The 24,703-nt window shown below is 47.3% G+C and overlaps 1 protein-coding gene across 2 annotated transcripts in view; it reads right to left on the bottom strand.

The window, feature by feature from the left end:
* The window catches only part of TNS1 (tensin 1), a 1,287,061-nt gene that overhangs the window by 760,953 nt on the left and 501,405 nt on the right, over positions 1-24,703 (bottom strand). For both annotated transcript variants that reach the window (XR_015308332.1, XM_086954487.1), the window contains exon 3: positions 23,413-23,450. Coding sequence is in view for 1 of the 2 variants with exons in the window: in XM_086954487.1 (XP_086810613.1) it covers positions 23,413-23,450 (38 nt within the window). In the remaining variant the exon portion in view is untranslated. The remainder of the gene's footprint in view (positions 1-23,412; positions 23,451-24,703) is intronic.

The raw sequence follows: 24,703 nt of genomic DNA, 5'->3' as shown, positions 1-24,703 counted from the left end.
TCGTATATTTATGCCACAGCTCACTATAGGCTATAGCAATTAATCCATGCTTCATGAACATGTCCTTATTAGGGGTGCCTTCCAGCGGAGCCGGATGGTTCATCTCTAATAAGCGGTCCGGGTTAAACAGGCTATTGACCAGTGGGGAGAAGACAGGCATGACGGATCGCAATGGGATAATAGTCAGCACTACCTATCTTATCACTGCGCGCAAAGACTAGACAGAATATTTCTATTCTACGTTGTTTGCACGTAGTGAATACCTCATGAACCAATTCTGAGCAATCAATCAATGTTAGGTCAAAAAATAAAAAATCAATATGGTCAATGGGGAGAATAAGTAGGCTCGCAAAAGTTTGCGTCACCTACCCTTTCACTATCTGCAAAGAGGGGACCTATTTTTCCCTGTTTGCAGACAGAGAATCTCCAGAAAACAATCTATAACAGTTAATCAATAGGGGGAAGGGGCAATTGTTCAGTGGGGGAGAAAGATAGGTCCGACGGGTGCGTACCTATCCTTCGCTGTTTATAAAGGGAGAGCCTGTTGTTTCTCCGTTTGTAGACAGTGAATCTCCAATAAATTAACAAAAAGTAATACTAGTATTTTCTCAACAATTATCAATCACTTCCTATTATCTATCACTATCGCAATTTCGTCGTGTTTACACGACCTTACCCGGACCGCATGGACAGTTTCTCGTCTTCCGAATCCAGCGCCCGATCGTCCTCTTCTCTCCGTACTTCTCGTGGCACTCCTGATGGTTCCCAGTCAGGACCGCAGATCACTCGAGAGAGGTCTGTTCGGAACCAGTGAAGTTCGGATGATCGGCTGTCAGACGAGGGTCTATCGGACAGGGTACCTTCCGATCGTTGCAGTCGTTCACTCTGTCGTCGGGACCTCTCCCACTGGATCCACGAGTCGCTGATGGGCCCCACGTTTGGGACGCCAATTGTTAAAAAGGGTTCCAAAGACAACCGGTAACCAAAGACCCTTTTATGTTGCCCGGCAGTATCGCCTCTATGACCCACCAATATTAATCAATGAAGAAGCAGGCGCTGGAGACTGGAAGGCGGGAAACGAGGATTTTATTCTCTCCGGAGGAGAACACATCAATTCAGACAGCAAGTATCATCACGAGGTGCTCTAACCACATCTCTGAGGCCTGGCCTCTTATACTAGGGTTTACGACCTTTATTGCACATAACACATTCTCGCAATACTTTAGAACTTGAAAGAACATCCTCGGAATCTCCCCTTCAGACCCGTTCCCACACACATTTACAGTTGGATTCCCCACCCTGGTCACAACAGGTGATGGTCGTCGCACAGCAGGGCATTCCGCCGATTCACGGAATGCATGGGGTTGATCGGATCTCATGGGGTGGGGGCTTTGATCGGTTCGGGGGTCTTTTGATGGAGAGGGGAAGCTTCCTACTGTACGGGGTAATAAACAGTATCCGCAGAGCCAGGTGGCGGCCTGGGAACAGGGAAGACAAACGGGGGCACAGGAAAAAAAGGGGTTTGTATCAGAAGGATCTGAGGCCATGAAAGGAATGAGGGGAGGTGTCGCGCTGGGAACAGGATGGGATTCCGTGGTGAAGCTGCGCTGAAGAGGGGTTTATGACCCGAGGCATGAGAGAGCGGGGGTTGTCAGCGTGCGGGGGAATGCTTGCGAGGTTAAGAGAGAGAGAGACGCGCTGGCTATTAGTGAGGGGCAGGGAGGCCATGGTGCTCAAAATGGCTGTCGCTTACGCGCACGAATGGGCCTGGAAAGGGGCAAGATGGCGCCGATAATGTTCACTAAGTTTGTATTTATTTTTCACACCCCATTGAAAAGGGGTCACTGCTGCTGAGTGCCAGTACTGCCCCGTTGAAAGAGGTCACTGCTATTGAGAAGTGCCACTGCTGCCCCATTGAAAAGGGGTCACTGCTGCTGAGTGCCAGTACTGCCCCGTTGAAAAAGGTCACTGCTGCTGAGATAGTGCCAGTGCTGCCCCATTAAAAGAGGTCACTGCTGCTGAGATAGTGCCAGTACTGCCCCATTAAAAGAGGTCACTCCTGCTGAGATAGTGCCAGTACGGCCCCATTAAAAGAGGTCACTGCTGCTGATAAGTGCCAGTGCTGCCCCATTAAAAGAGGTCACTGCTGCTGAGATAGTGCCAGTACTGCCCCATTAAAAGAGGTCACTGCTGCTGAGATAGTGCCAGTACGGCCCCATTAAAAGAGGTCACTGCTGCTGATAAGTGCCAGTGCTGCCCCATTAAAAGAGGTCACTGCTGCTGAGATAGTGCCAGTACTGCCCCATTAAAAGAGGGCACTGCTGCTGAGATAGTGCCAGTACTGCCCCATTAAAAGAGGTCACTGCTGCTGAGAAAGTGCCAGTACTGCCCCATTAAAAGAGGTCACTGCTGCTGATAAGTGCCAGTGCTGTCCCATTGAAAAAGGGTCACTGGTGCTGAGAGGTGCCAGTACTGCCCCATTGAAAAGGGGTCCCTGCTGCGGAGTGCCAGTACTGCCCCGTTGAAAGAGGTCACTGCTATTGAGAAGTGCCAGTACTGCCCCATTGAAAAGGGGTCACTGCTGCTGAGTGCCAGTACTGCCCCGTTGAAAAAGGGTCACTGCTGCTGAGATAGTGCCAGTACTGCCCCGTTGAAAGAGGGTCACTGCTGCTGAGATAGTGCCAGTACTGCCCCGTTGAAAGAGGGTCACTGCTGCTGAGATAGTGCCAGTACTGCCCCGTTGAAAGAGGGTCACTGCTGCTGAGATAGTGCCAGTGCTGCCCCATTAAAAGAGGTCACTGCTGCTGAGATAGTGCCAGTACTGCCCCATTGAAAAGAGGTCACTGCTGCTGCGATAGTGCCAGTACTGCCCCATTGAAAAGAGGTCACTGCTGCTGAGATAGTGCCAGTACTGCCCCATTGAAAAGAGGTCACTGCTGCTGAGATAGTGCCAGTACTGCCCCATTGAAAAGAGGTCACTGCTGCTGAGATAGTGCCAGTGCTGCCCCATTGAAAAGAGGTCACTGCTGCTGAGATAGTGCCAGTACTGCCCCATTGAAAAGAGGTCACTGCTGCTGAGATAGTGCCAGTACTGCCCCACTGAAAAGAGGTCACTGCTGCTGAGATAGTGCCAGTACTGCCCCATTGAAAAGGGGTCACTGCTGCTGAGATAGTGCCAATACTGCTCCGTTGAAAGAGGGTTACTGCTGCTGAGATAGTGCCAGTACGGCCCCATTAAAAGAGGTCACTGCTGCTGAGATAGTGCCAGTACTGCCCCATTGAAAAGGGGTCACTGCTGCTGAGATAGTGCCAATACTGCTCCGTTGAAAGAGGGTTACTGCTGCTGAGATAGTGCCAGTACGGCCCCATTAAAAGAGGTCACTGCTGCTGAGATAGTGCCAGTACTGCCCCATTGAAAAGAGGTCACTGCTGCTGAGATAGTGCCAGTACTGCCCCATTGAAAAGAGGTCACTGCTGCTGAGATAGTGCCAGTACTGCCCCATTGAAAAGAGGTCACTGCTGCTGAGATAGTGCCTGTACTGCCCCATTAAAAGAGGTCACTGCTGCTGAGATAGTGCCTGTACTGCCCCATTAAAAGAGGTCACTCCTGCTGAGATAGTGCCAGTACTCCCCCATTAAAAGAGGTCACTGCTGCTGAGATAGTGCCAGTACTGCCCCATTAAAAGAGGTCACTGCTGCTGAGATAGTGCCTGTACTGCCCCATTAAAAGAGGTCACTGCTGCTGAGATAGTGCCTGTACTGCCCCATTAAAAGAGGTCACTGCTGCTGAGATAGTGCCTGTACTGCCCCATTAAAAGAGGTCACTGCTGCTGAGATAGTGCCAGTGCTGCCCCATTAAAAGAGGTCACTCCTGCTGAGATAGTGCCTGTACTGCCCCATTAAAAGAGGTCACTGCTGCTGAGATAGTGCCTGTACTGCCCCATTAAAAGAGGTCACTGCTGCTGAGATAGTGCCAGTACTGCCCCATTAAAAGAGGTCACTGCTGCTGATAAGTGCCAGTGTTGTTCCATTGAAAAAGGGTCACTGCTGCTGAGATAGTGCCTGTACTGCCCCATTAAAAGAGGTCACTCCTGCTGAGATAGTGCCAGTACTCCCCCATTAAAAGAGGTCACTGCTGCTGAGATAGTGCCAGTACTGCCCCATTAAAAGAGGTCACTTCTGCTGATAAGTGCCAGTACTGCCCCGTTGAAAAAGGGTCACTGCTGCTGAGATAGTGCCAGTACTGGCCCATTAAAAGAGGTCACTGCTGCTGAGATAGTGCCCGTACTGCCCCATTGAAAAAGGGTCACTGCTGCTGAGAGTTGCCAATACTGCCCCATTGAACAGGGGTCACTGCTGCTGAGTGCCAGTACTGTCCCATTGAAAAGGGGTCACTGCTGCTAAGTGCCAGTACTCAGGGACAGCGTAGCTTAGTCGGTCATCTGGGAGGAGGGGGAGCTTCACATTTTAGGACAATCCTGCTGGCACATCATGTTAATCATTCCATGAGCAGCAGCGAATGAGGAGACAGAAGGACCGGTGGAAAGGGAAGGAGTGCGGATTGTGAGGGTTCTTAACACACAGGAGTTTGGTAAATTAACCATATATTAGGAAACAGAGATGAGAGAGAGAGAGGGAGAGAGTGTGTGTGTTTAAAAACACCAGGTGAAATGCGACAGGCACCTTACCATACCCGACTGAAAGCTCCTGTACCCAACTATCTAATAAATAATAAATGTATTGGGGGCGGAGGGACAACCCAAACACCCTCCTGATGCTATGACCCTGCCAGTACTGCCCCGTTAAAAGATGTCACTGCTGCTGAGAAATGACAGTGCTGTCTCATTAAAAGGTGACAATGCTGCTGAGAAGCTATGAAAATACTGCTCAGAAAATGCTGCTCAGAGTTCTGCAAGCAGTGGTACCTTTTAATGGAATGTGTAGCTGCCCACTTGAGAAGTGCCAGTACTGTTGCATTGAAAGCCTTTGCAGAGAAGTGCAGCTTGTGTCCCATGGAAATTGCAGAACTGCGCGCAGTGGCGGCTCCTCCTCTAAGGCGCAGGAGCGTGGCCTGACTAGTATTCAGCAGTGTAAGAAAAAATAAAATGATAATAACTCAATGTTATTATAATTATTTTTTCTTGTTGCGGGCGCTGCCGCTTTGGGAAGCGGGCGGGGCTGCTCTGCTGATGGAGCAGGGAGAGGGGGAGTGGTTTTCACTCCCTACATGTGCATTGATGGTTGGCCGGCCGTCTAGGTCCGGCCAAACATTCATGCGCACTTTGCATGTTCTCGACCCAGGTTGCATTTCAGCCTCGGTGGAGAACATGCCCAGGCCCCCATCTCCTGTCTGAGCGGTGAAACATGGCGCTCAGACCAATGACGGCGCTACATTGTAGCATTGTGATTGGCTCAGGGAAGCCTGGATTTTCCAGTGTCCTTCCTGGAAGGAGTGGAGAGAAGCGACGAGAATGGCGCGGGACGTGCACAGGAGGTATGTTTTTTTTTTTTTATTTACCCACCACCACCGCCTCCCCGCCACTCCACCTCGATCAGTGCCGGCCGCCACTGAACTGTGGTAAAACAGAGGTTGCTGGTTACTACTGCATAAACACAGCCTGGTATTTTTACAAGAAACTGGTGGAGTGCAGTGTTACACAAAATTGGTAACGCTGTGCTCCACAGTTTCAAATTGAGGCATGCCCCGTAATACACAAAAAGGAGTGACGCACCTCTGCTTTACCCCTAGCGCTGGCACTAAAAAAGCTGCTTAGCGCCAGCGCAGGAACCCTAGCGCCATTTTGCTAGGGTGCCTGAGCTGCAAAGGCAATTGTTAATGTGCAGGAAGCGACACCTTCCTGCACATAAACAATCATTACAATTTCTAGGTGTGCTGCAGAATGCAGCACACATGGCAAGAGCAAAATACCAGTAGCGCCTGCTTCAGACCAGGTGTTCTCTGGTGGTATCTTTGGCGCTGCCCTATACATTGCAAATATGTGGCAGCTTCAAAAAGTAATGGGTGTTGCGGAGGAACGCCCACTGCAACACCCATTGCAAGCCACGTTCACACTAAGTGCTCCGTGAGTAGGGGCATTATTTGCAAGGTGGCGTTAAAGTTCGTTAAGAGGCTTAACGGTGCCTTGTAAATGAGGCGAAAGAGTTAACGCTCACCCTGGGAGTACTTCGCAGACTTTTGCTACGCGGAACTCCGCAAAGGTACAAAAAACACTGCGAAGTTCCGAGAGTGGCGGAGTGCAGTGCGAACTGCAGTTTGTGCTGGTATTTCCGCTGCTCAGGTAGAGATAGTACTCTGAGCTGTAGCTCGCGGTCGCGAACTTACTGTTCACGATCCGAACTTACTATTCGTGATCATGAGCAGGGAAAAAACTCTGATGCACATCGTGAAACAGAGTTTTCTGCACTCAGCGAGCTCTGCAGAGTGCGGAGTGCAGAAAACCCTGCAAACTCCGCAAACGGATCAAAGTTTACCGCTTAGGCCTATAATAACGCAACCAGAACGTCAGAAAAAGTGACGTTCTGGTGGTGTTAACTCCTTGTAAATATGCCCCAGAGTTTCCCTTCTGCCTGGAGCCACTGAAGGCACTAAATTTTCTTACAAAAAAGTTGCAGTGGAAGCCGGACCGTGGCTGCTTTCCCCAATCCGTGGTGCTGGTCCTTCTTCAGGTAGGCCAGCCTGATCTTAAGAAATATAACAGGAAACTGGGCTTCTGGAGACCTAGGTGTCTCTGTGCTGGGCACAAGAGCCCAGGTAGGGAGGCAGGCAGCAGTGAGACGGCCATAGTGGGTGGCGCTCCTCAGCTCTCCGACACCGGGCATGTCGGTACGGAGCCGGACTCACATCTCCAAACCTCTGAGGAATGCGGAAAGGTAGAAGCGGGACACCATTGCTTTGTGGAGGAAACACTCTGTACCAGCCTGATGCCCACACAGAGGTGCGCAACCACGGGTGGAGCCTGCTTTATTTGAGGGGGTGGTGGGAGCATCCTGCCGCAGAGAGGGCTAAGGACAGCAGCATCCTGGAATATTATTGTTAGTAGTAGTATTAGTAGTAGTGAAGGTAGTAGTAGTACAGATAGTAGTAGTAATGGAAGTGAAGGTAGTAGTAGTAGTAATAGTAGCAGTAATGGTAGTAGTAGTAGCAGTAGTTGTGGTGGTATTTTGTAAACATAGATAAAACGTTTATTATGTACATTTTGCGTGATGGTCTGAAAACATTGCTCTACCGAGGCATTATGGGCAGAACTAGTCATTGTTGGTAAATTATATTGGAGATTTGGCCAATTATTATGGAAAAGGTTTCTTTCAAGAGCAAGGAACATTATCATTAAAATCTTGTCTATGAGAACTTTCCAAATTAAACTCTAAATCAACCTTTTATTGTGCCTAAAAAATGCTACTAACCATCTCTCACTTGGCCTCAATCCAATTGATTGCGCAATGCACAGGTCTATTTATAAGAAATGCCTAAAAAGGTTGGTAAAGAAGGAAATTTGTCAACATGAATTTAATTACTACCGAAATGTTAGATGACTCGGACCACTATGTCAATACTTGCTGTAGTGCGTATGCAGTGTTCCCTTAAAGCAAATGTGCAGATATATTGTTGCTGTTTTTCTCTTAATTTTAAAACTAGAGTTTTACAAAGAGGGACATGTAAGTGGGTTCATTTATCATCTAAAAAAACAAGGAAATATAATCTTTGCTACTAGCCACTTGAGAACTGAGTCATGTGCTGTCAGCCTGAGACAGTTGTCATCACATTGCACCTAAGTTGGCTAATCATGGAATTGTAGCTTGGACCGATGTAATGCTTTCTTTTACTTGCCTGAAACTGGGACTGTTAGTTATCGACTGTATAATTTTTTTTAAATCATTTTAAATTATTTAAGTTTTATTTGCTATTCTTTGAAACATGACATTTTTTCAAATTAATAATTATCGTATTATTTTATGCAGTTTTGCTACACCGTTTGTGCCGTTTATATAGTGCTAAGAAACACGTGCTCCCCTCTTCAATGAGCCCTCGTGAGGCGCTGACTTTAAATCATCCGGATTTGAAGATGTGACCGCAGTCACAGTCCGCACGCAGGTTTTTAAGATTGATTCATTCATTAATCCAATGAGCAGTGCAGCCAGACTGGTCCTACCATGCACTGTATCTGGGATTATTCTTACTGGTTTTGTGCAGACATTTGTAGGCGAGGCAAGGAGGGAAGGGCCGGAGTCAGCAACACTCCAGGAAACATTCTAAATGAAGCAGCCACTGCTGGGCTTTCTTTCACCTCTCCTAACGCGGGTTACAAACTTCAAAGGCGGGGTGTGGCTGCCAGCCAGGGGATCTGCAACCAGTTCAAGATAAACTTTGAAAAGGTTTTGTGAGTTCTTGCCTCTTGGCTGGCAGGCAGGCAGCTTTCTTGGGCTTTGAATGGAGACACAGAGTCATTTTCGTTTTGAGGTGAAAGGTCACAAAGACGGGTCATAACCTTCTTATCTATGGACAGGAACGTGCACGTCATGAAGGCTTCATATCATCTGAGAAACCCACTCAGAGCGTCTGAGGACGTGATTCTGCAACCCTCGCATACTTAAATACCTGGCACTTGTGTATTCAAGGACTGCACGGACTGACCAATGAGAAGGCTAGGAGGCTCGCACGTACTGACCAATGAGGAGGCTAGAAGACACGACGTACTTGGCAATGAGGAGGCAACAAGTACTGACCACTGTCTATGCTAGGAGACTGCACGGACGGGCCAATGAGGAGGCTGCAAGTGCTGGGCAGTGAGGATGTTGCACGGACTGACCAATAAGGAGGCTGTATGGACTGGCCAATGAGGAGGCTGTAAGTACTGTCCAACGAGGAGGCTGCAAGTACTGGGCAATGAGGGCGCTTCAACTACTGGCCAATGAGGAGGCTGCAAGAACTGGGCAATGAGGAGACTGCAAAGACTGGCCAATGAGGTGTCCTGCAACTTCTTGGTGCCTCACCAATGCACTGCTCATGATCTTGTATTTGACCTCACTGTCAATTTCAATTGTATCAGTCATGAGATCACTGATGACATCTCAAATGACTTATTTTATACCATCACCGATGACATCAGTAATGACATCATCCATCACACTGCTATGGACATTAGTTGTGATTTTTCTTACCAGATGGAAGATGATTTGGTTATTGACATCACCTCTAACCTCATTATTTGTTTTACAAATGTGCTGCTTTATACTATAGCCTTATAGCCCGCCGCATGACAACAACTATGCTACTCTATGTTAGAGGGTGACACAGTGAATACCACTATACATCGTAATGCTTATATTTCAATGAGTGTACATTTTGCTTTTGTGTTTGAATTTAATAATGCATATAGGATCATAGGTCACTGCTTATGTTGTAGTTATATTCCACAGTTCTTTTGGTATACAACTGCAGGTGTGTTGCAGAGGTACAAGGAGTGTTCTCGCTGTCACTGAAGCTCTATAGTATATTTTGATGGGTGCTTCATGTTGAGATGGTTGGTAGATGGAAACTATTTCTTAATATTAATGTAGGTGCAATAATGTATGAACAAGAATTACATTTATATAGTAGGTCTTGAGCAATTATATGGTGCACTCAGGAACCTGTGGCTCAATAGTTCTTCAACGAACATATGTTAGTATATTATTTTAGAACACTTAGTAGGTTTTAATTTGTTCCTTGTAATTGTCTTAGTGAAAAGATGGAATAATAGTGGTACCACTGGATGATGTCATCAGACGTGTCATCCATTATGTTACCCGTGACGCCATCAATGATGTAGTGTAGCATGCTATTAGTGACGCCATGTGTGAGGTCTTCAGAGGAGCATGGCTAAGGTGTGCTCTGTGTTTTATATACACACCCATGACTGGCGCATGTCAATGCTTTTTAGGTTTTGGTTTGCAACTGCAGCTGTACGTCAATCAATCAATCAAAACATTTGTAGAGCACGCTACTCACCCATAGGGGTGTCAAGACGCTGGGGGAAGGGGACCGGGGGGGGCGCTCGTGCTCGAAGAGCCAGGTCTTGAGGTGTTTCCTGAAGGTGAGGTGGTCCTGGGTCAGTCGTAGGTGTGCGGGGAGGGAGTTCCATGTCTTGGCCGCCAGGTAGAGAATGATCTTCCTCCGGCGGTGGTTCTGCGGATCCGTGGGACGGTGGCGAGGGCGAGGCTGGAGGAGCGGAGTTTGCATGTTGGAGTGTAGAACTTGAGGCGGTTGTTGAGGTATTCAGGACCTATGTCGTGGGGCGCTTGGTCAACTGTGCAAACCGAATGCACAGCTCATGATGTCATGTCATCCCTGTTGTTTAGGAAGCAACTTGAAATGACTCAAATAATCATAAAGATGAGATTAGATACCATATAACCTTAAGACAATAGAATGGGCTATGAATGTAATATTATTTATTAGTTTGTTTATGTATTATTAGTTCATTAAATTGTGTTTTACTTATGTTGTGCTTTAGGTGTTGTTACTTATTGGTATGAATATTTTACGGTCATAAGCATTGCACTGGACGTACAGATTATGGTTCTGTTGTGCAAGCCACGGAGTGCAGTCGTAACCATAACTTGCACATTTTGTTGTTTTTGGGGTTTTCATTGGCAACCATAACTACACCTGAACTGTTTTTTTTTTAATTAACATCTAAGGATAACCACAAAATTCACTGCCATCTATGATTTCTTTCAGTGAATTTTTAGGTATTTTGATCATACACCACATGCAACAATTCACTGATCGCAACGAATCATGGTCAGCCAGGCCCCACTGTGCAAGCTTTCGGTGCAGCACAGTAGGGATTAGCCACATGGATTGGTTGATACCTGGCCCTGTACCCAACCCACCAAGGGTGGTCAAACCCCCTCACATATGCATGTCCCTAATCAGAATATACAAAAGGGTGGAAAGTTACAAACATGGCACTACAACAATATAACCTGAAATATGCAACAGGAAACACTATATTTAGTTTGGGTACACAAACATTGGAAAAAATTAGATCAATGCAATGTATGACCAAACAAAATGCATATTATCCAACACATATTTCAAAACAGGTTCAACTAGAATTGTTTTTAAATAAAGTGAGATTAGGCACTTTGATACAAATTGCCCCGCTGGAGAACTCACTTCAAATCTCCTTCTACGTTCATATTTACCTCCAATCATGATATTACTTTTTTGGAGAACTTTAGCAGCAAACAGGAGCAACACCATCCACCGAGCCCTTGTTTTCATCTGATCGCCGCCACCGATGACATCCGAGCCCTGATGGACAAAGGAGAAACAGCGGCCCTCATCCTCCTAGACCTCTCCGCGGCATTCGACACGGTCTGCCACCGCACCCTAATACGGCGCCTCAGCAACGTCGGAATCCAGGACAAGGCGCTGGAATGGATCATCTCCTTCCTCGACGGAAGAACACAGCGAGTCCGCCTACCACCGTACAAGTCAGAGGCCTCCGAAGTCATCTGCGGCGTCCCCCAAGGATCATCACTGAGCCCCACCCTCTTCAACGTCTACATGAGCCCCCTCGCGGCCATCGTACGCAAACACCACCTCAACATCATCTCATACGCCGACGACACCCAGCTGATCCTCTCCCTGACCAACAACCCCGCCGCCGCCAGAGCCAACCTGCACGAAGGGATGAAAGAGGTAGCCGAGTGGATGACGACCAGCCGCCTGAAACTGAACTCGGACAAGACGGAGGTCCTCATCCTGGGCTCTTCACCCTCCGCCTGGGACGACTCCTGGTGGCCTCCCGCCCTGGGCACCGCACCCAAACCGACAGACCATGCACGAAACCTGGGCTTCATCCTGGACTCCTCCCTCTCCATGACCAGGCAAGTCAACAGCGTCTCCTCGGCGTGCTTCAACATCCTACGCATGCTACGGAAGATCTTCTGGTGGATCCCCTCAGAGACCAGGAAGACCGTCACCCAGGCCCTCGTCACCAGCCGGCTGGACTACGGCAACGCCCTCTACGCCGGGACCACCGCCAAGCTCCAGAAGAGACTCCAGCGGATCCAAAACGCCTCAGCCAGACTCATCCTCGACATCCCACGATCCAGCCACATCTCCGGACATCTGAGAGACCTTCACTGGCTTCCCATCAACAAGAGAATCACCTTCCGCCTCCTCACCCACGCACACAAAGCCCTACACGACCAAGGCCCGAGCTACCTCAACAGCCGAGTCAACTTCTACGCTCCCAAACGCCACCTCCGATCTGCCAACCACGCCCTCGCCGCCGTCCCCCGCATCCGAAGAGCGACTACAGGAGGAAGGTCCTTCTCCTACCTGGCCGCCAAGACCTGGAACTCCCTCCCGTCCGACCTGCGCCTGACCCAAGACCACCTCTCCTTCAGGAAGAAGCTGAAGACCTGGCTGTTCGAGCAGTAGCGGCACCCCCCCTCCCCAGCGCCTTGAGACCCTACGGGTATGTAGCGCGCTTTATAAGTGTCACTGATTGATTGATTGATTGATTTAATTTCTTGCCAATTATTGAAAAATACATTTCCGTGATTCTCCCGACAATTAGTCATCTTCAGATATCGTGTAAAATGTAATAATTATTTCTCCTATATATAATGTCACATTTGGTTAGGATTCCTGTACTCTCAAAAACCAAGCAGCTAAGATTGATCCTGTATCCTAAAGGTGAGATCTTCAATCCACAAATAAATGAAAAGAAATGAAGGGGCCAGCACTTCTTTGTGACTCGTCAGATAGCTACACAGTAATCAAAAGCCTGTAAACTAGGTTGCAGTACTATAGTTGTACAACTACAATAAAACTTTCACTAGTATTGAATGTACTCATTCGTGCCAACAGATAGTGCCAACCCACCCAGTCTAAGGCCTTTTCTACCTCAGTACTACCCAGCAATGGATGAATGCTCTGCCAATAACAAATAAGCATAGTAGACAGTAGGCCATGAAACAGAGTAACTGAATCTCCCACACCAAGGATAACAACCTATTGTGTATAACATGTTGCATGTTACAAATCAGTCAACTGCAGAATATTTGATCCTAGATCTTGGAATGTGTAGTCACAATCATTCCAACCCAATGTAATTCACTTTGGAAAGGATGTTACCTTTTTATATTAATAATGAAATATTGACAAAATAGCCTTTGACGTGTGATATGTGATTATTGTGTTTACTCGTTCGCTGTAAGAGCCTTATAGTGACCTGAGCTCATACTATTTAATCACTACTTTGGAGACCGCTGGATGATAGACACAAATTATATTCTGCCATTTCTTGTGTTGAGTTCTCCATCCTATAGATGTATTCTTCCAAGGCGGTCCCCACACAATATTCCCCAATTGTCCTGTCGCTTCCAGCTGCAAGTCCCCCTCAGCTTCTCAAACTTCCCAAAGTGTAGCTTCATACAAAGACTTTCCAATCTGTGGCACTTAAGGTCGCCTACATACGAGTCCTGAGCACACTCTACATGCATCATATGAAATTTAAAGGTATTTCAATGCACTGCCATGTTTTCTCATTCAGCATGCCCGGGTACCTGCTGGTTTTATATTGCTTCTGTAGGGAAGTTTACCTCCCATGAGAATAGAGAAATCAGACTGTAACGATTCCGGAAACCTAATATTTTAAGTAAAGCAATTTCTTTTTGCAGAAGGTAAGGATTTTTCCCATATTCTATATACAATCCGTGGAGAGGGTGCCCCAGAATTTTAAATAAATAAAACAGATTATTTTGACTTGTTCTATATATTTTCTTTTGAATATATTGTCCAAAGACTCTCATGTGCAGACACAAAAAGAGTGCCCCGTCTTACATGTGCAGCCATTTAGATTCGTGTCACATTTCTCTTCTATTAACAGTCATGCTGGCTCATAAATGAATCAGAAAAGGGGGTGGCGATGAACAGAGTGTCTGAATTAAGCAGACCACTCTTACCCAGTCCAAAGATCAGGGCTTGATCCATCACCGTTTTTTAGTTCACTGCACCATCCCAGCTCAGAACCTGGCTACATGCAAATTAGTCTGTTCCTGTCCCAGTGCATGATGGGACTAGGGCAAACCAAACTACCAAGCCAATTCTTATACTGGGAAGGAAACAAGCTTCCGGGGACCGGTTTCTGGCACTTCAGCCGTCTTCGGCCCCACTTGCTTGAATCCTGATGGTGCAATGAGCTAGGGACTCACATCTGAGTATACCCTTCCACGCTTATGGTGGACAAAAATGATTCAGAAAAGGGGGTGGTGATGAACAGAGTGTCTGAATTAAGCAGACCAGTCATAAATGAACACATGTGTTTCTCTTAATTGACATACTGGAACAGTTGTCTTGCTTCTGTTTTTCATATGTCACTCTTTTGTATATTCTTTGTGCCTGCTTTGCACCTGTAAACAATTTAAGAATATTTTTAGGCTGGCTCAATCCAGCTCTGGAGTCAGAGACATATGTATGGTTGTGACGTGAAATTGTGCAACGCACCTTGCACCGTTACACCTGTGGGCAATCTACATTACTTTACAATAGATAGTTGACAGGGAGGGGCCTAATGTGTCACTTGGTTCAGATTCTCGTAAAGCTGTCTCTCCTCAGGTGTGTGCAGGGGTGGCAGGACACCTAAAGTCACAGTTATATATGTATATTTTTGGGGGGAACGTCATCTCCCTGCCTCACAGTGCCTGAGAAACCAGGTGCTATGTCAGCTTCAGAAGGCATCACCTGCTTTCCACAATTACGCATCCTTTTACCAGACATTGTTTTAAAAGGTTCACTTCCCTGAAGGTACCAGATCGTCAATCAGTGTTTGCCCAATATTAAAAAAATGTTGCACTGGGCAAAAAAAGTGGGTAAGCAAGATGTAAACTTATTTATCATAATGCAAACTCTCTGCTAAGTGGCAGCTGTGTCTCGTGCTGACCTCACACTAAGGCCCTCATTATGATGTCAGGCGGACCGCCACCCACAGGCCGTCGTTCACTGTACGATTTACAAAAAGGGGGTGGTGATGAACAGAGTGTCTAAGTTAAACAGACCACTCTTACCCAGTCCAAAGATCAGGGCTTGATCCATCACCGTTATTTATCTCACTGCCCCATCCCAGCTCAGAACCTGGCTATATGCAAATCAGTCTGTCCCTGGCCCAGTGCATCATGGGAACAGGGCAGACTAAACTACCAAGCCAATTCTTCACCAGAAAGGAGACAAGCTACCGGGGACCGGTTTCTGGCATTTCAGCCTTCTTCGACCCGGCTTGCTTGAATCCTGATGGAGCAGTGAGAAAGGGACTCATGTCTGAGTATACCCTGCCACACCTATAGTGGCCAAAAACGATTTAGAAAAAGGGGTTGGTTCCCAAGCCTCAAAGCAATCCGCTCCTTGGAACGTCCTCTCAGGTCGTACCAGCGCTTTTTGATGTCATCAATGGAGCGCTGGGCTCCCCCCAACGCCCCCCAGAGTCCCCAAAGCAGACTCTGCATGCCTTGAAAGGCATTAAAAAATGCACATCCTAATATGGCTGGCGATGTCTTTCAGACACCGCCACCATAAAGAAGAACCCTTTTCCGCCCGGTCCACAAGTCGACCAGGCGGAAAAGCGGCAGGCGGCCTTCCCGACCGCCGCGGACCTCCCAGCCATTATAATATGGCAGGGTGTCATTTCGGCACGGATGGCGGGCGGATCGCCCCCGCCAGGCCGGTGGTGGCTACCGCCGGCCTGGCTGGGGCGATCCGCCCGCCAGTCTAATGGGGCCCTAGGTCTCTGCTAAATCACTTCATGAGGAGATCACTGAGAATTCATCCAGTGGTGCAGTGTGGGGTTTGGTGTTACACTCTTAGAAAATGTTGCGGACATGATTCCAGGTCTTCTCCCTTTTACACTCCAATTCGGAGAGCTTTGATCATTGTTCTCATGAACCTCTCCACTTTGCTGTTGTCAGTCGGCCACTGTGAATTCATCTTTCTGTGTCGAATAGTGAGATTGTGAAGGTAGTCCTTAAATGATTGCTCCTGAAACGGGGGTCCATTGTCCATCCTAACTTCGTCTGGAATCCATAGAAGAGCAAATACACGGTCCAGTGCTGGCTTTACACATTCAAAGAATCTGGACTTGATTATTTCCAAGACTACATTTCGAGTGGCTGTCCATCCGCCCCAGTTTCAGCCGGTTGTCAGGGAAGTTCCCAAAGTGCATGCTGGTGTTGACCCATGGCGTGGTACTTGGAGGCTCGGTGATGACAGGTGCAACTGGTGGTTCACCGCTGGTGAGGGCACAGGATTGGCAGCTCCTCGCCCACTCCTCTAATTGTCCATTCTAGGGAACCAGACTTTGTTCCTTAGCCGTGACTTGGTTTTGGCCACTCCCTCACGGCCCATATGAATGAGCTCTACTCTGCGTGTCCACAACTGGTGAGGCATTACAATCTGGTGCCCGCGTAGGACAAGCCCATCATCACTTTTGTTGGATCTAGCCCTGATCTCTTGACTGGGTGAGAGCTTTCTGATTAATTCAGAGACTCTGTCCCTCACCACCCCTTGTTGTAAATATTTTTGTCCACCCTAAGCGTGGAAGGGTATTCTCAGATGTGAGACCCTTGCTCATTGCACCATCAGGATTCAAGCAAACCGGGCCGAAGACGGCTGTAATGCCAGAAACCGGTCCCCGGGAGCTTGTTTCCTTCCCAGTGTAAGAATTGGCTTTTGTAGTTTGGTTTGCCTTGTTCCCATCATGCACTGGGACAGGAACAGACTAATTTGCATACAGCCAGGTTCTGAAACTGGGATGGTGCAGTGAGCTAAAAAACGGTGTTGGATCTAGCCCTGATCTCTTGACTGGGTGAGAGCTTTCTGATTAATTCAGAGACTCTGTCCCTCACCACCCCTTGTTGTAAATATTTTTGTCCACCCTAAGCGTGGAAGGGTATTCTCAGATGTGAGACCCTTGCTCATTGCACCATCAGGATTCAAGCAAACCGGGCCGAAGACGGCTGTAATGCCAGAAACCGGTCCCCGGGAGCTTGTTTCCTTCCCAGTGTAAGAATTGGCTTTTGTAGTTTGGTTTGCCCTGTTCCCATCATGCACTGGGACAGGAACAGACTAATTTGCATACAGCCAAGTTCTGAAACTGGGATGGTGCAGTGAGCTAAAAAACGGTGTTGGATCTAGCCCTGATCTCTTGACTGGATGAGAGCTTTCTGATTAATTCAGAGACTCTGTCCCTCACCACCCCTTGTTGTAAATATTTTTGTCCACCCTAAGCGTGGAAGGGTATTCTCAGATGTGAGACCCTTGCTCATTGCACCATCAGGATTCAAGCAAACCGGGCCGAAGACGGCTGTAATGCCAGAAACCGGTCCCCGGGAGCTTGTTTCCTTCCCAGTGTAAGAATTGGCTTTTGTAGTTTGGTTTGCCCTGTTCCCATCATGCACTGGGACAGGAACAGACTAATTTGCATACAGCCAGGTTCTGAAACTGGGATGGTGCAGTGAGCTAAAAAACGGTGTTGGATCTAGCCCTGATCTCTTGACTGGGTGAGAGCTTTCTGATTAATTCAGAGACTCTGTCCCTCACCACCCCTTGTTGTAAATATGTCGTTCACTGTACGCCCGACATTCAAAGCAGTGGTCGACCGCTGGATTACAATACCGGTGGTCGGAGCATAGTGGTCGGGGGACTGCCACCTCCAACATGCTCAAGGAACCCTTTGGGGCGGTGGTCAGACTGTAATCTCTACTATGGGGGTGGTGCGTGTGCAGGCACCGCCGTAGGGATCCCGATGTCTCCCTTTCCTCCAGCCTGTACATGGTGGTCCCACTGACATGTAAATGCAGACGGAAAGGGACTTTGGGGGCCCCAAACAGGGACCTTTCCCCCCGTGGGCCACTGCTTAGTTGCCAGAGGGGGCATATGTGATGCCCTCCCAAACATCCATGCACCGTGTTCAAGTCACCCCATGGTGCCTGGCACGTGGAGCATGGATGTTTGAACACATGCCTTTTTCTACGACCCATTTCTGGGCTGCAGCACAAGCCGCAGTAGCAAAAAGCAATTTCTGACTGCCTGCACGGTGGTCTCATGAAAATATGGCAGGTGGGACGGCCAACTACTTGTTGGGCGGTCTCAATCCTGCAGCGATCGGATTCAGATGCTTGTCCAACCGCCATCGTAATGAGGCCCTAATTTTGTGAATGAAAATTGATTTGTTGCATAAAATGTATTGATTGAACATAAATACTGGGGGAGAGGCTACACTATACGTTGTACTATGTAAAATCCAAACAACTGAATAGAAACATATACCTAGATACAATGAAGAAATAAGAATTAAAATATTCAGATAACCCCTTGACTAAGTCACTTTTCAAACTTTAAGGAAAAACACAATGAACACTTCTCTGCAGCTGATTCTTGGACAATCCTCAAATGTTGGTTCTACATGTTTCACTATGTCACGCGATGGGGGTCTGCACCAGGACATTAATGAGAAACAAATGGCTCCTCATTTCCTCTTTCCAATGTTCCACACAAACGTTGACACATCCCAAACAGAGCAAATGGATCTGCCTCGTACAAACTGGTTTGGGAAAAGAAAATTGAAGGTGGTTGAAAAGTGTTTTGCCAGAGCCAACAACTTTGTTCCCTTTGCTCCTGAGCAAGTCACCTGAGCAGCAGTGTGTATTCATTCGGAGGCCCATATGTGGGTCAGTAAAGGATCAGTCCTGTTGGAATGAAGTCTCGAGCTACAGGCCATAATATTCCAAACCAGGCAAAAGTCTGGAAAATTCAAAACTCGGAATATGTGAAATGTGCCCAATTTTGGCAGAATCTCTTTCTTGCCCACAACTTTGTGCCTGTGCTGTGAAATCTACTTAAGTATAGAGAGTGTAGAGAGCAAAGCGTGTTCCTGTTACACCAAGAAATGGGCAGGAAATTCAATAGGAAAATGGCCCCACCTCAACATCACACAAAATGGGAACAACTTTCTGTACAGACATGTGCCAATGCCGGCTGGCAGTATGGGGTGAGATTCTTTCCCAAAAGGTACTGGCTTAGGACAATGATAGGGTCTTGAATGCCAACTTCTAAGGCACTGAATGCCAATTTCTTAAGAGTTGGGAAGACAACGCAAGTAAAACTGCAAAGAATGGGTCCAAACACTGCACTGATGGGTGTCAAAATAAAATTACACCAAGGTAAAGATTTGATTTTTTTGATATGGGTGGAGTTTATATTTTTATAGGCCTGCTGCGGGTTTTCGGGCTGCCAACAAGATGTTAACAGAATTTTCCTGGACTTTCACAGCAGGCTTCCCCGACCAGCCCGTCCATCTGTTGCACACACAGAAACATCAGGCCTCGATCACCACAGGGTCTGAGATCCACACACAGGCTGCCTAGGTGGGATGTTGATTCACCATGGCAACACCAAGAAACATGGTTTGGAGAGATTTCTTTGGAGTAATTCTTCTGAATTAGAGGCATGCAAGGCAAGGGATGCTGATGGAAACTACCTTGGCGAGCCACTAATTGCATTATTGATAACCGCAGCTTAAGATTTATGGCACAGTATGACATAGTGTGACATAAATAGCATACCACAACTTAACATGGCGAAGTTAACACCGTGCATCGCCGCATGTTACCACATAATACAGCATAGTAGGGCATAAAATAGCACAAAACTTAACAAGGCGAGGCTAACACGGTTCATACCCAAATGACACTGCATAAAACAGCATAGTAGGGCATAAAATAGCAAACAACTTAACATGGCAAAGTTAATATCATACCTCACTGCATGCCACTGCATACTACAGCATAGCAGGGCATAAAATAGTACACAACTTGGCAAAGTTAACACTGTGTACCACTGCATGCAACTGCATAATACGGCATAGTAGAGCATAAAATAGCACACAACTTAACATGACGAAGATAACACAATGCCTCACTGAATGCCACTGCATAAAACAGCATAGTAGGGCATAAAATAAATACCACACAACTTAACATGGTGAGGCTAACGCGGTGCATTACTGCATGTTACTGCATACTACAGCATATTAGGACATAAAATAGCACACAACTTAACATGGTGAAGCTAACACGGTGAATACCAGCATGCCACTGCATAATATTGCATAGTAGGGTATAAAATAGCCCACAACTTAACGTGGCAAAGTTAATACCGTGCATCACTGCATGTCACTGCATATTACAGCACAGCAGGGCATAAAATAGCACACATCTTAACATGGCGAAGCTAACATAGTACATACCCGCATGCCACTGCATAAAACGGCCTAGTAGGGCATGAATTAGCACAGAGCTGAACATAGTGAAGGTAATACCGTGTACCACTGCATCCCACTGATATGACAGCAAAGTAGGGCATAAAATAGCACACATCTTAACACGGTGAAGTGAACATGGTGCGTCACCGCATGCCACTGCATACTACAGGATAACAGGGCATAGAATAGCACACAAGTCAACATGGCAAAGCTTAGCATAACCTAGAATTACATGACATAGTATAACATAGCTTGGCATGCGATAAGCTAGTATGGAGTAATTTAACACGGCAATATGTGGTATGGCTTTGTAACCACTGCATTACATAACACAGCTTGATACGATGCCATATGTCATAACATGGTGTAAGAAGGCATAACATAGCTTCTCTCTAGATGACACAGCATGGCATAATATAACATGGCAGCACACAACAGAACAATATAGAATGGTACGACAATACATAAAGCAGAAAAGTATAACCTAATACGGCAATAATTAGGACGGCTCACCGCCACATGTCATTGCAAGGTGGCGAACATAACATGGGATCACATGACATACAATAGCCCAGCAAGACTTAACATGGGTACCTTAGCGTGACATGTCATGACATACCTTTTTTTACAACACAGCAAGGAATAAGAAACAGAGAGCGACAAAGGGCAACACAGTGGCAGCATAACTGAATGCCCTGTGAACCTGGGGGCCTTTGTTGTGAGGGGCCACAAGGAGCCGTGACTCCCACACATCTTGTACCCCCAGACATCCATCTTTGAAAAGGACGGCCCTGTCCTAACTCCTGTCCAGGCGCCTCGAGGGAGAGTCAGGATTCTGACACTGCTAGGACCCTATGGGTACCCTACCTAGGGCAAAACAGCCTGGATTCTGAAACCTGCAATGACAACTTGGGGTGTCTGACCTGAAGGCACCACAGTCTGGATTCTGAGACCTAGAAGGACAGATTAGATGTCTGACATAAGTGGGCAATAGCTAAAATCCAAACACTTAGGCTAAGCTTCAAGTACTTAAGCTACGATTGAAACACTTAATCTTGGGATGTCTGATCTGGAAAGTCAGTCTGGATTCTACGGCACTGAACGGGAACCTGGGAAGTCTGACCTAAAGTCACCACAGCCTGGAATCCGAGACCCAGAAGGACAGAGTGGATGCCTGGACTAGGTTGGCCACGGCCCACGGCTAGTGTTCAAACACTTAAACTGGCATCTTGGGATATCTGACCTAGAAAGGCAGTCTGGGATCTAAGGGTGGAAGGGCTTGGGGTGTCTGACCTAGAAAAGGCAGTCTGGATAATGAGGCTGGAAGAACAGTTTGGGGTGTCTGACAGTCTGGAATATGCGGACAGCTTGGGGGATAGGAACTGGAGTGATCAAACTTTGGATTCTGAGATTTGTCTGGCTTGTAGGGGGAGTCTGAATTCTGATGCTTGGAACGGCATATTCGGATGTCTGAACCTGAGAGAGGTCTGAAAAAAATGTCTGAAAACCAAACGTTGTGGTTTCTAAGATATGGAAGGACATTCTTGGTTTTGAGAGGAATGGTCCATGTCAGAAGTCCTCAAATGCTAGTCTATGGTTCACAGACCTAAATGGACTCTTCTGGGTTTGACGCCTGGCAATTTGCACCCTGATTGGTGAAGATCGCTGGAGGAAAACTTGAATTCTGTGACATGGAGAAAGAACATTCTGGATTCTGAGTTTGCGATCATGAGCTGGGGTTGTCTGACTTGGAGGAACCTAGTGGTTAATTGATCTGTGTGAACCTCAGCCAGATTTCCGTTCCCCGTGAAGAGAGCTCAGAATATCTGACCAGGAGAGATGGTCAATTCTTAATATCTTTAGGGGCAGTCTGGATTCTAAGACCCTGATGACCATCTTGGGTCTGGTTTCGGAGAGATTTTTGAAGAGCCAGTCATGGTTCTGAACGCAGCAGAGGGAATCACGATTCACTGGGGTCTGAGACATGAATGGCCAGTCCCTGTTCTGACCCTTTGAGAGACACTCTTAGTTCCCAATCCAAGCGGACCGCTCTGTGTTCTGCGGTCTGGAGACCCCATCCAGTCATGAGATGAAACAAGATAATTCATCGTCTCATCTCTGGAGTCGCTGTCTTGAGTACCAAACCTAGAGAACAGCTGTCTTGTTGCCACCTCGAGAGGCAGTCTCTGCTCTCTTGCCTGAAGGCACAACATTGACTCTCAGACATGAAGAGACAGTCTGTGTTCTGACCCCTAGAGGGTCACCGGTGCTATGACCCCTGGGTGTACAGTCTGAAACCTAGATGGACAGCCTGCCTTTCGGTGACCCCAAAGGATAATCCAGGCTCTAACTCCTATGAAGTGACCGTCTTGAGTCCCGAACCTGGCCCGACAGCCATGGTGGGCACTTCGCGATGGAGAGTTGCTGTTCTGACATGAGACACAGAAAGACAGTCCATCTTCGGACCCCTGGACAGTCTTGGCTGTGAGACATTGATGGATGTTTCGCGTTCTGGCCCCAAAGGAACATTCTGGGATCTGAGACCCTTTGGGGCAGTTCGTATTCTGACCTCTGGAAGTCCACAGCATTTTCTGATCCCTGGTCAGAAAGTCTACATTTAGACGCCTGGCGGGACAGTTGGGGGGGGGTCCTGACTGTGACCCCTGGAAAGAGGGTCTTTGTGCAGACTCTGATGAGTTTGGGTACTAAAAGGCAGATAGTAGTCCACGGTCTGACCCCTGGAGGGCCAGTCAGGGACAATGGGGACATGTTTGGTTCTGGAGACCTGGGGGACAGTGTGGCTTATCTGCCCTAAAGGGACAGGCTGGTTTGTGGAATTTAGAAACTGCCTTTCTCATGCTTTTTCCTGACATAAACATTATTTAAAACAGATGCATTTCAATGGGGGTCGCTCCTCTCTGACCCTAACGTACCTGGCTCCCTGATTTCAACTTTCTTACCTTGGCAGGTATGCAAACATGCTAGCGTACAACCTGGAACCGCCCCTCCCACCTTCCTCCATGACTAGAAACAAGCGACCCATCGGAAGGTTACAAAAAAAGCAAACTGTGTGTCTTACCTTCGCTTCACATTTCCTGTGGCAGGAGAAATGGCAAACTTCAAGTGCAGAGAACGAGAGGGGAGAAAAAGGACAAAGAACGGAAAAATTAGATATTTCGCCTCAGTTTCGTTCCATCGAACTCAAAGCAGGAAAATACACAGCACTGAAAGAACAAACGTACCCACAAACTAAACACTCCACGGTCCCAACATCAGTGTTTGGAGGGAATTAAAAAACCCCAGAAGGAAACCAATTTATTAAAAAAAAATCAAGAACGAAGGTAAAGCAAATCCGTCTTCGTACGGATCAGCCTTTCCCGAAGGTCAGTGGCTGGCAACCCCCGGACTCTGGCCCAAACCCTGGCTGGCCCGTGGCTCTCAGGTACTGGCGACTGTTCTACCCAGGGAATGCTCGCTGCATTGTTCCAGCCGCTGTCAAACTCTGCCCAGGGGCTGCACAATTTTCTTTCCTATGTTTTTTTGAAGTCCTCAACTTCGGAGAGAAAAAAAAGCACACATTTCTCGGAGCCCTCCCCCTCCTCGGTCCAGGAGTCAGGTTTCCAGCCAGTTAACCCAGCGAGGAATGCTCGGCGCACACGTAGGAGCCCTGTTCTCTCTCCTCCCGGCACATTGAGCATGTTCAGAGTTCTGCTTTTCCCAGACTTGTGCCTCGTTTGGAAAATTATGGCCGGAAGCGCGAGACTCCGTGACCTCGAGGGAGGCTCCGAGAATGGCGGGATCCTGATATGGGGACACCAGCTGTCCCTGAAATCGACACAAATGCACCAACTCTCCCTGAAATCGATAGAAATACGCCATACATCCCTGAAAATGAGGGAAATGCATTCTCTCCCATTGCTATACTACACAAATGTATTAAGCCCCCTCGAATTAATAGACCAGAAGTGCAGGAAACTGAAAAAAATCCACCAGTTCTCCCAGAAATAGATACACATGTATACAAGATTTCACTGAAATGGATAGAAATGCGCCAAGTCTCACTGGAAATGGACATAGTGAACACAAACATATAAACGTAAAGAAAGCTATTCAAAAAGATGCTACTGCCAACATTCCATTGTAACATAAGCAGTATCTCACATCTCGACCACACAGGGAAAGTTAACATAAATATTCATAAACCTGATCCTTTCGTTTTTCTCTCCCTAAAGAGTGTAACTTTTTAAAAAGCCGGCTTTCAGGTAGGCAGTATCCCCAACTATCTCATCACAGAGATAGCACTGACATGACTGTGCTTAGAAGAGATCTGAATCAAATCTCCATGTAAAATAAAGACCTTGCTAACAGCA

Source organism: Lissotriton vulgaris, chromosome 2_1, assembly GCF_964263255.1.
Source record: "Lissotriton vulgaris chromosome 2_1, aLisVul1.2, whole genome shotgun sequence".
In the NCBI taxonomy this organism is placed as follows: domain Eukaryota; kingdom Metazoa; phylum Chordata; class Amphibia; order Caudata; family Salamandridae; genus Lissotriton; species Lissotriton vulgaris.
This window is presented reverse-complemented; position numbering and strand designations above follow the sequence as displayed.